At 40.2% G+C, this 13,665-nt stretch overlaps 1 protein-coding gene across 1 annotated transcript; it reads right to left on the minus strand.

The window, feature by feature from the left end:
- Nucleotides 1–5,637: 5,637 nt before the first annotated feature.
- On the minus strand, nucleotides 5,638–7,153 carry LOC308163191 (nanos homolog 3-like). The gene is made up of 2 exons (XM_080550708.1): nucleotides 6,852–7,153; nucleotides 5,638–6,681 (listed from the first exon to the last, which is right to left on the minus strand). Exons 1-2 carry the CDS (start codon nucleotides 7,105–7,107, stop codon nucleotides 6,425–6,427), a joined length of 513 nt encoding a protein of 170 aa, XP_080406834.1. The 5' UTR covers nucleotides 7,108–7,153; the 3' UTR covers nucleotides 5,638–6,424.
- Nucleotides 7,154–13,665: the final 6,512 nt, after the last annotated feature.

Below are 13,665 nucleotides of genomic sequence, written 5' to 3' on the forward strand. Positions count from 1 at the left end.
GTATACAGTGGCAGCTCGTGATAAAAATGTTGGGTGGGGCACAGGTTATGGGGGCATGCTCCACGGGGAAGAATATCAACTTTAAAATCTGGATTTACAGTCGATTTTAGCATGAGAATATATATATAACTGAATTATTTTTATATACAACTTATTAAAGGGAAAACTGCAAACACAACAAAAATATGATGCACAACAACTGACAAATCAACTGGAATAATATTTGTTAGCAGAGTAGACCTAATGTTAACAGAATGGACTTAAACCCTTTGTCTATCTGTGCAGCGGTAAGGTGAATAATTCTAGCAGTACTGTCCAGACAGTTGTCTTGTTTAGCCATTCAACTAGGCATTATTTATTAAATGGAGAAAGACATGGAACACAATGCAATTGTGATAATAAATGTGTTCTTTGTTACTTCTTTAATTAAATTAAAGTGTACCTTTCTATTATCATACAATATTTCCTTGAACATGTAAACTCTATAATCATACAGTTGTCTTTCTATTAGTTGTCTCTGTCATACTGAACTGTTTGTTATCATCCTGAACTATCTCTGTTGCTCACCTCACCTCAGTTCTGTCTCTATTGCCATCCTCTCCTGTTGTCTGTCTCTCTGTTGCTGTCCTGTTGTCTGTCTCTCTGTTGTCTGTCTCTGTTGTCTGTCTCTCTGTTGTCTGTCTCTGTTGTCTGTCTCTCTGTTGTCTGTCTCTCTGTTGTCTGTCTCTGTTGTCTGTCTCTGTTGTCTGTCTCTCTGTTGTCTGTCTCTGTTGTCTGTCTCTCTGTTGTCTGTCTCTCTGTTGTCTGTCTCTGTTGTCTGTCTCTCTGTTGTCTGTCTCTGTTGTCTGTCTCTCTGTTGTCTGTCTCTGTTGTCTGTCTCTCTGTTGTCTGTCTCTCTGTAGTCTGTCTCTGTTGTCTGTCTCTGTTGTCTGTCTCTCTGTAGTCTGTCTCTGTTGTCTGTCTCTGTTGTCTGTCTCTCTGTTGTCTGTCTCTCTGTTGTCTGTCTCTGTTGTCTGTCTCTCTGTTGTCTGTCTCTCTGTTGTCTGTCTCTCTGTTGTCTGTCTCTCTGTTGTCTGTCTCTCTGTTGTCTGTCTCTCTGTTGTCTGTCTCTCTGTTGTCTGTCCTGTTGTCTGTCTCTGTTGTCTGTCCTGTTGTCTGTCTCTCTGTTGTCTGTCTCTGTTGTCTGTCTCTGTTGTCTGTCTCTCTGTTGTCTGTCTCTGTTGTCTGTCTCTCTGTTGTCTGTCTCTCTGTTGTCTGTCTCTGTTGTCTGTCTCTCTGTTGTCTGTCTCTGTTGTCTGTCTCTGTTGTCTGTCTCTCTGTTGTCTGTCTCTCTGTTGTCTGTCCTGTTGTCTGTCTCTCTGTTGTCTGTCTCTGTTGTCTGTCTCTCTGTTGTCTGTCCTGTTGTCTGTCTCTCTGTTGTCTGTCTCTGTTGTCTGTCTCTGTTGTCTGTCTCTGTTGTCTGTCCTGTTGTCTGTCTCTGTTGTCTGTCTCTCTGTTGTCTGTCTCTGTTGTCTGTCTCTCTGTTGTCTGTCTCTGTTGTCTGTCTCTCTGTTGTCTGTCTCTCTGTTGTCTGTCTCTCTGTTGTCTGTCTCTCTGTTGTCTGTCTCTCTGTTGTCTGTCTCTCTGTTGTCTGTCTCTCTGTTGTCTGTCCTGTTGTCTGTCTCTGTTGTCTGTCCTGTTGTCTGTCTCTCTGTTGTCTGTCTCTGTTGTCTGTCTCTGTTGTCTGTCTCTCTGTTGTCTGTCTCTGTTGTCTGTCTCTCTGTTGTCTGTCTCTGTTGTCTGTCTCTCTGTTGTCTGTCTCTGTTGTCTGTCTCTCTGTTGTCTGTCTCTGTTGTCTGTCTCTCTGTTGTCTGTCTCTGTTGTCTGTCCTGTTGTCTGTCTCTCTGTTGTCTGTCTCTGTTGTCTGTCCTGTTGTCTGTCTCTCTGTTGTCTGTCTCTGTTGTCTGTCTCTGTTGTCTGTCTCTCTGTTGTCTGTCTCTCTGTTGTCTGTCTCTCTGTTGTCTGTCTCTGTTGTCTGTCTCTCTGGTGTCTGTCTCTGTTGTCTGTCTCTGTTGTCTGTCTCTGTTGTCGGTAAGTATACACTATATAGACATGCTGCAAATCAGTTTTTTGATTCCCAGAAGATTCTGATCTGAATCAGTTATGTAATCACTTATCATGTCTTCTCACTCCTTGTCTCTTTATCTCTGCCCCTCCCTCTACTCTGTTCCTCTCACTATCTTTCGGATATGGCCATTAATTGTCCAGGTGGAGATTGAAAGGGCTGAGCCTTTCGGAACTGGGTGAGTATCCAATCTTTTCAGCTATAGCCATCTTTTACATGTGTTGCTGTACCATGTCTCACATTTCTCTTGTGTGTGTGTGTGTGTGTGTGTGTGTGTGTGTGTGTGTGTGTCTTTCTCTCTCTTCCCTATTGCATTGTCTGCAATTTGTTTACAGTGGTGTTATATTGAGTGATATTTGATGTTGTTTGTATTTAAAATGTTAATAAATAATTGTAATTATTCCTATGACTGCAGAGCTTTTTGTTATACAACTACTTAACAGTATTGAGTATGGGTATTGTTTGCTCAGCACAGCAGCCATGTCTCATCACCGTGGAGTATGTCAACAGTGAGTGAGTACACTGGTTCACACTTGCATTGGTATACTTGCTGTCCATGTCACTTACTCCGCTCTATAGGGGTTTTTACAAATGGTATATTCAACAGACTGCCAGCATGTTGATCGGCGGTGTCGGACCGATTGTGTTGGGCCGGTCTGAGCCACATGGCAGGGCCTAATTTTTGTCCCAGTCCAGCCCTGGTCACGACACAGCGTCGATCTTCCGACACAATGTGCGTCGATACAAATGTATCATAGATAGAGTAATAGATACAAATGTGTCAGTAGATAGAGTAATAGATACAAATGTGTCAGTAGATAGAGTAATTGATACAAATGTATCAGTAGATAGAGTAATAGATACAAATGTATCAGTAGATAGAGTAATAGATACAAATGTATCAGTAGATAGAGTAATAGATACAAATGTATCAGTAGATAGAGTAATAGATACAAATGTGTCAGTAGATAGAGTAATAGATACAAATGTATCAGTAGATAGAGTAATAGATACAAATGTATCAGATAGAGTAATAGATACAAATGTATCAGTAGATAGAGTAATAAATACAAATGTATCAGTAGATAGAGTAATAGATACAAATGTATCAGTAGATAGAGTAATAGATACAAATGTATCAGTAGATAGAGTAATAGATACAAATGTATCAGTAGATAGAGTAATAGATACAAATGTATCGGTAGATAGAGTAATAGATACAAATGTATCAGTAGATAGAGTAATAGATACAAATGTATCAGTGGATAGAGTAATAGATACAAATGTGTCAGTAGATAGAGTAATAGATACAAATGTATCGATGCTTGTGTCAAATTGGCAAAAACCACGTGATTACTCGAACGAAGCTTCGTACGTCACACGAGCAGCTTTGACCGGTGTGTCAATCATTCCGCAGACGAGGCAGTGCTCCAAGTTTGGTAGTTGCATAAAATGACGTGGAACTCTCTCTCATATTCACTCATATTCACTCATATTCGAGGGTTGTAGTCAGAGTGGAGACATACGGACGCTAGACAGAATACATTTATTGACAGAGACAGAGATAGAAATAGACAGGAGATTGGTAGATATTGATAGATAGACATAGAACATACAGAGATAGTCATAGATTCATAATTGCAACACATAGGCTAGCCAGATAGATATACATTTAAAAAAAACGTTGCCTGTTCATGTACACAAGCAATAAATATTTGATTGTTCACATAAGCACAAGTCTGTCCAGTTCCCACAATATAGCCTTGTTTTGCCCAGCGTTTAGCTTTGATTTGGTCTCTTTACTCCTATCTTGAATAGTTGTGCATTAGGCTAGATATAGTTTTTAGCTCTCCGGGTATACTATTCCACAGTACTGCCGCAGTGGGTATAAATGAGCTTTTCCCATTTCACTATTCAATTTCGCTGGCACCATGTCTGTGTTGTCGCTCTTGTATAAGACACTTTTGTCTTTGTGTGAAACAAGCAATGCTGAGTCAGTAAATATCTCTTCTGTAATTCTTCATTGATCTAATCCTGACAGTATTATGGCCAACTGATCTTTAAAAGATATACATTTATTTAGACACAATACCACCCCATTAAAATTATATTTTTTACTTTTTGTGTGATTTATACTTTTATAATTGGGTTAAAATCCTCATTTAATTATACTTTTGTCCTTGTGTTGTTCAAGTCTTAATTTAATAAGTTAAAGAATGTTGAGATTTCTTTGCTGAATTGTTGATTTCTGTATTAACTGTAATTTTTAATTACATTTACAAAAGATGGCCATCATTGGATTTCGTTCATCAACTTCAACTGGGTTGTCTAGGTTGATGGGTGGTTTAGGTGGGGGGGGCCCAAAATGATATTCTGTCATGGGGCCCAGAATCTCTAGCGGCGCCCCTGCCCCCCACCCCTGAAGACCCTGGGCCTGGCTGGGCCGACGCGATTCTAGAGGCTCTGGCGCCACCTAGTGGCTCAGAGGAGATCGACAGCGTGAGTGTGTAGTAGTAAAGTGGGATCCTTTGGACGGCCTTAACCCTTAACTCTCACCTTAACCCTAACTTTAAACATAACCCTAACCTAACCTAACTTAACTTAAATCAACTTCAATGTCAGATGTCAGTCAGGTAGTCCCAAGCACCAAACCTATTTAGCATTTACAGAGATTTGAATCCTTTTTTACTTCACTGTGTGTGTGCTGTACCTACCTCATCCTCATCAAAGTGTGTGTGTGTGTGTGATGTAGAAGCCACACACTCTAGTACCAGATGCAGAAGTGTAGGCTACGGCCAAAACCGTTGTCAATTAAAATATTTTGCATCTGGAACTTGAGTGCGGCGGCTTCTACTTCATTCAACAGTATTCTGCTCCGTCGCCAGCACCTCGCCTAAGTTTTCTGCGGTGTGTGTTCTCTTCTTTTTCAATTATACTCTAGTCTATAACAGAAAACGTGAAGGGGGTCAGAATACTTTCCGAAGCCACTGTACATCAGTGGTTGGGCTGCTGTGTTGCTATAAGTAATAAAGGAGAGAGGACAAGAATATATGAACGCCACAAAGACCCTTATTTTTCATACACACATCCTCACAACACATTGGACTCAGCTGCACTCAGGCTAATTGAGTCTTAATTGGACCGACATTGGAATGTGAGGCATGTTTGGTGATCAATAATTTCAAAACACACAGGATTGACCAATTAAGATATTATTATTGTTCAGACATGAACATACAATTTAAAAGTTTAAAATGTTTGCATTATGCTTTTTGGTTTGGTAGTCATTGGGAAAAGTCTGTTATCCACATAATAAAAAATCACATTGTTATTGGCATTATTGTCGTCATGCATAAATGTACATCTCTAACATACGGAGCCCCTCTGGGGTCACCTAGGAGAAGAAAAAAAAAAAAGAGTAAACTGTGGCCTCAGATTCATAAACTGTGCGCACAGTTTAGTAAACTGTGGCCTCAGATTCATAAACTGTGCGCACAGTTTAGTAAACTGTGGCCTCAGATTCATAAACTGTGCGCACAGTTTAGTAAACTGTGGCCTCAGATTCATAAACTGAATAAACAAAATGTGCTGTTAAGAAAGCAAAGTGCAGAGGCATGCATTTAAAAAACTAGAAACTAAAACCACACTGCAAATAACAATAAGTGACAAAGACGCGCACAAAAATAATAAATAAACCAGAAACTCACACGAGTAAAAATAATAATAATAAAAGCACACGAATCGGCCTGTTCCAAACTACTAGTAAGTCCACAGTGTTAAATTCTGCCTAGTCCTATACTGTACTCTGACTAACAGAAATGACGATTAACGCATTCTCTCAAGTTGCTTACACTTTTATTATAACTCCGTGTTGACATTCTACATCCAGCTCTCCACATGGCTGTGTCACACTCAACTTCGTCCGTGCAGAAACAAACCTTATGTTTTAATACAATCCTATTGTAACATCCCTTTTCTTTTACTGAACTAAAAGATCCTCTTGTAACATCCCTTTTCTTTTACTGAACTAACAGGGAGCTAAACAGTGAACAGTGAACAACATAAAAATCTTTCAAAACCATTTCTTTTTCTCTCTTTTTTTCCCTTTTCTTCTTCTCTTGCTTACACTTTTATTATAACTCCGTGTTGACATTCTACATCCAGCTCTCCACATGGCTGTGTCACACTCAACTTCGTCCGTGCAGAAACAAACCTTATGTTTTAATACAATCCTATTGTAACATCCCTTTTCTTTTACTGAACTAAAAGATCCTCTTGTAACATTTGCGGTGCATCGTTGCACACTTGTCGTCCGCTTCCCTACGGCGACTTGTAGTACACGGAGGTGTAGGCGCTGTCAACCTGGGGACAGAAGCGCTTGGTGTGCGCCTGGGCCCCTGTGGCCCCGCAGAGTGGACAGACGTACTGCCACAAGAAGGGGCAGACCACGTTCCCGTGTTGGTCCTTGAGCCAGTGGTTGGTGAACACCCCCTCGGCCTCCCCGTTGTGGCGGCAGAAACTGCAGACCTTGCGAGGCGATCCAGCGCGTCTCCCGGGTCTGTGCGCAGGCCTGCTGCCTGTTAGGGAATGTTGCACTACAGTCATATGTTTTATATATATATATATATATATTCTGTTCTAATGTTTACACCTGCGTTCGCCCTGCTCAGGACTTGTTTAATTATTGTCATTTCGCAGAGTCATTTCATTAAAGCAAATGAACAAATGGAATATTGTTCTTATTTACCTGTCTCCCTGGCCGGACCAGAAGAGGCGTCGTCTTTACGCACATGGACATAGCTCTGGGCGCCGCCGCCTCGGGGTCCCTCCGTTCTATCCTGCATGATCTCTTGGACAGCCCCCGTTAGCTGCATGTAGTCTCCCCAAGGCTGGAACCCATTATTTTCAGACTTTTTAGTGTCCGTTTGTCTTTCCTGTTGCATGAGACCTAGGAGTCCCAGTTGGAGTTGGAGAATGTCCATCTCCTCAGTTATCGACACCATGGTGTTAGATTAGACCGTACCAGGGGAAAACACGCTCTGCCAGACACGCGTGGGGAGTGCCGCTGCTCGCAGTTTCCAAAGAGGTTTAATAATGCTTAGCGCACGCCCACACCTGACGCCTTTATGGCTGCGTTCGTCAATTCGCTCTGAGAGCACCGGAGCGCACACTGGGGGTCAACTTCATAAAGGGACCAAGTAATTTGATTGGACAAGAGGCATTCCATGAGTGCAGAACAGACAGAGCGTGTTTACGAAACGAATGCACCCTTGATTGTCAACAGCCAATCAGATGGTACCGTGCACCAGCAGTGATAAGGTCGTGCACGGCGCGTGATGCTACCCAATTAGTGAACCCCTCTAGGTTTGGAACATTGAACGAAAGACGAGAGCGAAAGCATTTGGCAAAGACAATTACTTTATTCAACCAAAGCATATTCTATAGGATTGTCGACCAAAAACTTAACATGAGTGCTTGATTTGGACATTATATGAATCTGTTCCATTGCTTACAGTGCCTTAAAATTGGGGGACTATGTATAGTATACAGTGGCAGCTCGTGATAAAAATGTTGGGTGGGGCACAGGTTATGGGGGCATGCTCCACGGGGAAGAATATCAACTTTAAAATCTGGATTTACAGTCGATTTTAGCATGAGAATATATATATAACTGAATTATTTTTATATACAACTTATTAAAGGGAAAACTGCAAACACAACAAAAATATGATGCACAACAACTGACAAATCAACTGGAATAATATTTGTTAGCAGAGTAGACCTAATGTTAACAGAATGGACTTAAACCCTTTGTCTATCTGTGCAGCGGTAAGGTGAATAATTCTAGCAGTACTGTCCAGACAGTTGTCTTGTTTAGCCATTCAACTAGGCATTATTTATTAAATGGAGAAAGACATGGAACACAATGCAATTGTGATAATAAATGTGTTCTTTGTTACTTCTTTAATTAAATTAAAGTGTACCTTTCTATTATCATACAATATTTCCTTGAACATGTAAACTCTATAATCATACAGTTGTCTTTCTATTAGTTGTCTCTGTCATACTGAACTGTTTGTTATCATCCTGAACTATCTCTGTTGCTCACCTCACCTCAGTTCTGTCTGTATTGACATCCTCTCCTGTTGTCTGTCTCTCTGTTGCTGTCCTGTTGTCTGTCTCTCTGTTGTCTGTCTCTGTTGTCTGTCTCTCTGTTGTCTGTCTCTCAGTTGTCTGTCTCTCTGTTGTCTGTCTCTGTTGTCTGTCTCTCTGTTGTCTGTCTCTGTTGTCTGTCTCTGTTGTCTGTCTCTCTGTTGTCTGTCTCTGTTGTCTGTCTCTCTGTTGTCTGTCTCTCTGTTGTCTGTCTCTGTTGTCTGTCTCTCTGTTGTCTGTCTCTGTAGTCTGTCTCTGTTGTCTGTCTCTGTTGTCTGTCTCTCTGTTGTCTGTCTCTGTTGTCTGTCTCTGTTGTCTGTCTCTCTGTTGTCTGTCTCTCTGTTGTCTGTCTCTGTTGTCTGTCTCTCTGTTGTCTGTCTCTCTGTTGTCTGTCTCTCTGTTGTCTGTCTCTCTGTTGTCTGTCTCTCTGTTGTCTGTCTCTGTTGTCTGTCCTGTTGTCTGTCTCTCTGTTGTCTGTCTCTGTTGTCTGTCTCTGTTGTCTGTCTCTCTGTTGTCTGTCTCTGTTGTCTGTCTCTCTGTTGTCTGTCTCTGTTGTCTGTCTCTGTTGTCTGTCTCTCTGTTGTCTGTCTCTCTGTTGTCTGTCTCTGTTGTCTGTCTCTCTGTTGTCTGTCTCTGTTGTCTGTCCTGTTGTCTGTCTCTCTGTTGTCTGTCTCTGTTGTCTGTCTCTGTTGTCTGTCTCTCTGTTGTCTGTCTCTGTTGTCTGTCTCTCTGTTGTCTGTCTCTCTGTTGTCTGTCTCTCTGTTGTCTGTCTCTGTTGTCTGTCTCTGTTGTCTGTCTCTCTGTTGTCTGTCTCTGTTGTCTGTCTCTCTGTTGTCTGTCTCTGTTGTCTGTCTCTGTTGTCTGTCTCTGTTGTCTGTCTCTGTTGTCTGTCTCTCTGTTGTCTGTCTCTCTGTTGTCTGTCTCTGTTGTCTGTCTCTCTGTTGTCTGTCTCTCTGTTGTCTGTCTCTGTTGTCTGTCTCTGTTGTCTGTCTCTGTTGTCTGTCTCTCTGTTGTCTGTCTCTGTTGTCTGTCTCTCTGTTGTCTGTCTCTGTTGTCTGTCTCTGTTGTCTGTCTCTGTTGTCTGTCTCTCTGTTGTCTGTCTCTGTTGTCTGTCTCTCTGTTGTCTGTCTCTGTTGTCTGTCTCTCTGTTGTCTGTCTCTGTTGTCTGTCTCTGTTGTCTGTCTCTCTGTTGTCTGTCTCTGTTGTCTGTCTCTCTGTTGTCTGTCTCTCTGTTGTCTGTCTCTGTTGTCTGTCTCTCTGTTGTCTGTCTCTCTGTTGTCTGTCTCTGTTGTCTGTCTCTCTGTTGTCTGTCTCTCTGTTGTCTGTCTCTGTTGTCTGTCTCTCTGTTGTCTGTCTCTGTTGTCTGTCTCTGTTGTCTGTCTCTCTGTTGTCTGTCTCTCTGTTGTCTGTCTCTGTTGTCTGTCTCTCTGTTGTCTGTCTCTGTTGTCTGTCCTGTTGTCTGTCTCTCTGTTGTCTGTCTCTGTTGTCTGTCTCTGTTGTCTGTCTCTCTGTTGTCTGTCTCTGTTGTCTGTCTCTCTGTTGTCTGTCTCTCTGTTGTCTGTCTCTCTGTTGTCTGTCTCTGTTGTCTGTCTCTGTTGTCTGTCTCTCTGTTGTCTGTCTCTGTTGTCTGTCTCTCTGTTGTCTGTCTCTGTTGTCTGTCTCTGTTGTCTGTCTCTGTTGTCTGTCTCTGTTGTCTGTCTCTCTGTTGTCTGTCTCTCTGTTGTCTGTCTCTGTTGTCTGTCTCTCTGTTGTCTGTCTCTCTGTTGTCTGTCTCAGTTGTCTGTCTCTGTTGTCTGTCTCTGTTGTCTGTCTCTCTGTTGTCTGTCTCTGTTGTCTGTCTCTCTGTTGTCTGTCTCTGTTGTCTGTCTCTGTTGTCTGTCTCTGTTGTCTGTCTCTCTGTTGTCTGTCTCTGTTGTCTGTCTCTCTGTTGTCTGTCTCTGTTGTCTGTCTCTCTGTTGTCTGTCCTGTTGTCTGTCTCTGTTGTCTGTCTCTCTGTTGTCTGTCTCTGTTGTCTGTCCTGTTGTCTGTCTCTCTGTTGTCTGTCCTGTTGTCTGTCTCTCTGTTGTCTGTCTCTGTTGTCTGTCTCTGTTGTCTGTCTCTCTGTTGTCTGTCTCTCTGTTGTCTGTCTCTGTTGTCTGTCTCTCTGGTGTCTGTCTCTGTTGTCTGTCTCTGTTGTCTGTCTCTGTTGTCGGTAAGTATACACTATATAGACATGCTGCAAATCAGTTTTTTGATTCCCAGAAGATTCTGATCTGAATCAGTTATGTAATCACTTATCATGTCTTCTCACTCCTTGTCTCTTTATCTCTGCCCCTCCCTCTACTCTGTTCCTCTCACTATCTTTCGGATATGGCCATTAATTGTCCAGGTGGAGATTGAAAGGGCTGAGCCTTTCGGAACTGGGTGAGTATCCAATCTTTTCAGCTATAGCCATCTTTTACATGTGTTGCTGTACCATGTCTCACATTTCTCTTGTGTGTGTGTGTGTGTGTGTGTGTCTTTCTCTCTCTTCCCTATTGCATTGTCTGCAATTTGTTTACAGTGGTGTTATATTGAGTGATATTTGATGTTGTTTGTATTTAAAATGTTAATAAATAATTGTAATTATTCCTATGACTGCAGAGCTTTTTGTTATACAACTACTTAACAGTATTAAAATGTTAATAAATAATTGTAATTATTCCTATGACTGCCGAGCTTTTTGTTATACAACTACTTAACAGTATTGAGTATGGGTATTGTTTGCTCAGCACAGCAGCCATGTCTCATCACCGTGGAGTATGTCAACAGTGAGTGAGTACACTGGTTCACACTTGCATTGGTATACTTGCTGTCCATGTCACTAAACTCCGCTCTATAGGGGTTTTTACAAATGGTATATTCAACAGACTGCCAGCATGTTGATCGGCGGTGTCGGACCGATTGTGTTGGGCCGGTCTGAGCCACATGGCAGGGCCTAATTTTTGTCCCAGTCCAGCCCTGGTCACGACACAGCGTCGATCTTCCGACACAATGTGCGTCGATACAAATGTATCATAGATAGAGTAATAGATACAAATGTATCAGATAGAGTAATAGATACAAATGTATCAGATAGAGTAATAGATACAAATGTATCAGTAGATAGAGTAATAGATACAAATGTATCAGTAGATAGAGTAATAGATACAAATGTATCAGTAGATAGAGTAATAGATACAAATGTATCAGTAGATAGAGTAATAGATACAAATGTATCAGTAGATAGAGTAATAGATACAAATGTATCATATAGATAGAGTAATAGATACAAATGTATCAGTAGATAGAGTAATAGATACAAATGTATCAGTAGATAGAGTAATAGATACAAATGTATCATATATATATAGAGTAATAGATACAAATGTATCAGTAGATAGAGTAATAGATGCAAATGTATCAGTAGATAGAGTAATAGATACAAATGTATCATATAGATAGAGTAATAGATACAAATGTATCAGTAGATAGAGTAATAGATACAAATGTATCAGTAGATAGAGTAATAGATACAAATGTATCAGTAGATAGAGTAATAGATACAAATGTATCAGTAGATAGAGTAATAGATACAAATGTATCAGTAGATAGAGTAATAGATATAAATGTATCAGTAGATAGAGTAATAGATACAAATGTATCAGTAGATAGAGTAATAGATACAAATGTATCAGTAGATAGAGTAATAGATACAAATGTATCAGTAGATAGAGTAATAGATACAAATGTGTCAGTAGATAGAGTAATAGATACAAATGTATCAGTAGATAGAGTAATAGATACAAATGTATCAGTAGATAGAGTAATAGATACAAATGTATCAGTAGATAGAGTAATAGATACAAATGTATCAGTAGATAGAGTAATAGATACAAATGTATCAGATAGAGTAATAGATACAAATGTATCAGTAGATAGAGTAATAGATACAAATGTATCATATAGATAGAGTAATAGATACAAATGTATCAGTAGATAGAGTAATAGATACAAATGTATCAGTAGATAGAGTAATAGATACAAATGTATCAGTAGATAGAGTAATAGATACAAATGTATCAGTAGATAGAGTAATAGATACAAATGTATCAGTAGATAGAGTAATAGATACAAATGTATCAGATAGATAGAGTAATAGATACAAATGTATCAGTAGATAGAGCAATAGATACAAATGTATCAGTAGATAGAGTAATAGATACAAATGTATCGGTAGATAGAGTAATAGATACAAATATATCGGTAGATAGAGTAATAGATACAAATGTATCAGTAGATAGAGTAATAGATACAAATGTATCAGTAGATAGAGTAATAGATACAAATGTATCAGTAGATAGAGTAATAGATACAAATGTATCAGTAGATAGAGTAATAGATACAAATGTATCAGTAGATAGAGTAATAGATACAAATGTATCATATAGATAGAGTAATAGATACAAATGTATCGGTAGATAGAGTAATAGATACAAATGTATCGATGCTTGTGTCAAATTGGCAAAAACCATGTGATTACTCGAACGAAGCTTCGTACGTCACACGAGCAGCTCTGACCGGTGTGTCAATCATTCCGCAGACGAGGCAGTGGTCCAAGTTTGGTAGTTGCATAAAATGACGTGGAACTCTCTCTCATATTCACTCATATTCACTCATATTCGAGGGTTGTAGTCAGGGTGGAGACATACGGGCGCTAGACAGAATACATTTATTGACAGAGACAGAGATAGAAATAGACAGGAGATTGGTAGATATTGATAGATAGACATAGAGACATACAGAGATAGTCATAGATTCATAATTGCAACACATAGGCTAGCCAGATAGATATACATTAAAAAAAACGTTGCCTGTTCATGTACACAAGCAATAAATATTTGATTGTTCACATAAGCACAAGTCTGTCCAGTTCCCACAATATAGCCTTGTTTTGCACTCTTTCCCTGTTCCACGAGCACGTCCCAACACTGTTGGCCCTGTTATGACATGTGGACCATTTATATCTGCTCCAATTGTCAAACAGCCATGTCCCACACATGCCGAAATGTCATTCAGATGTGTATCCTTACATGTCAAGGGGATAGTGGAGTGAATAGTGAATTGGACTAGTGATCGGAAGGTTGTGAGTTCAACTCCTGCCTGAAACAACACCACTAGTGTGCCCTTGAGTACTACAATTACTCCAAGGGGAATGTCCCTGTAAGTAGCTTTTGGATTAAAAGCGTTTGCTAAATGGCAAATTATATTCTATTCATATCAGAAATGGACACAACAGTTGCATTTATTTATTTATTCATATGTATTTATTATAGTCTACTAGACACACCAACATTTAAGACCAGACCACATATATGGCCACAGACACATCGACACAGTTTGTCACAGCA

The sequence above is a fragment of the Nansenia antarctica genome (genome assembly GCF_963989245.1).
Source record: "Nansenia antarctica genome assembly, contig: SUPER_7_unloc_1, whole genome shotgun sequence".
Taxonomy (NCBI): Eukaryota; Metazoa; Chordata; class Actinopteri; order Argentiniformes; family Microstomatidae; genus Nansenia; species Nansenia antarctica.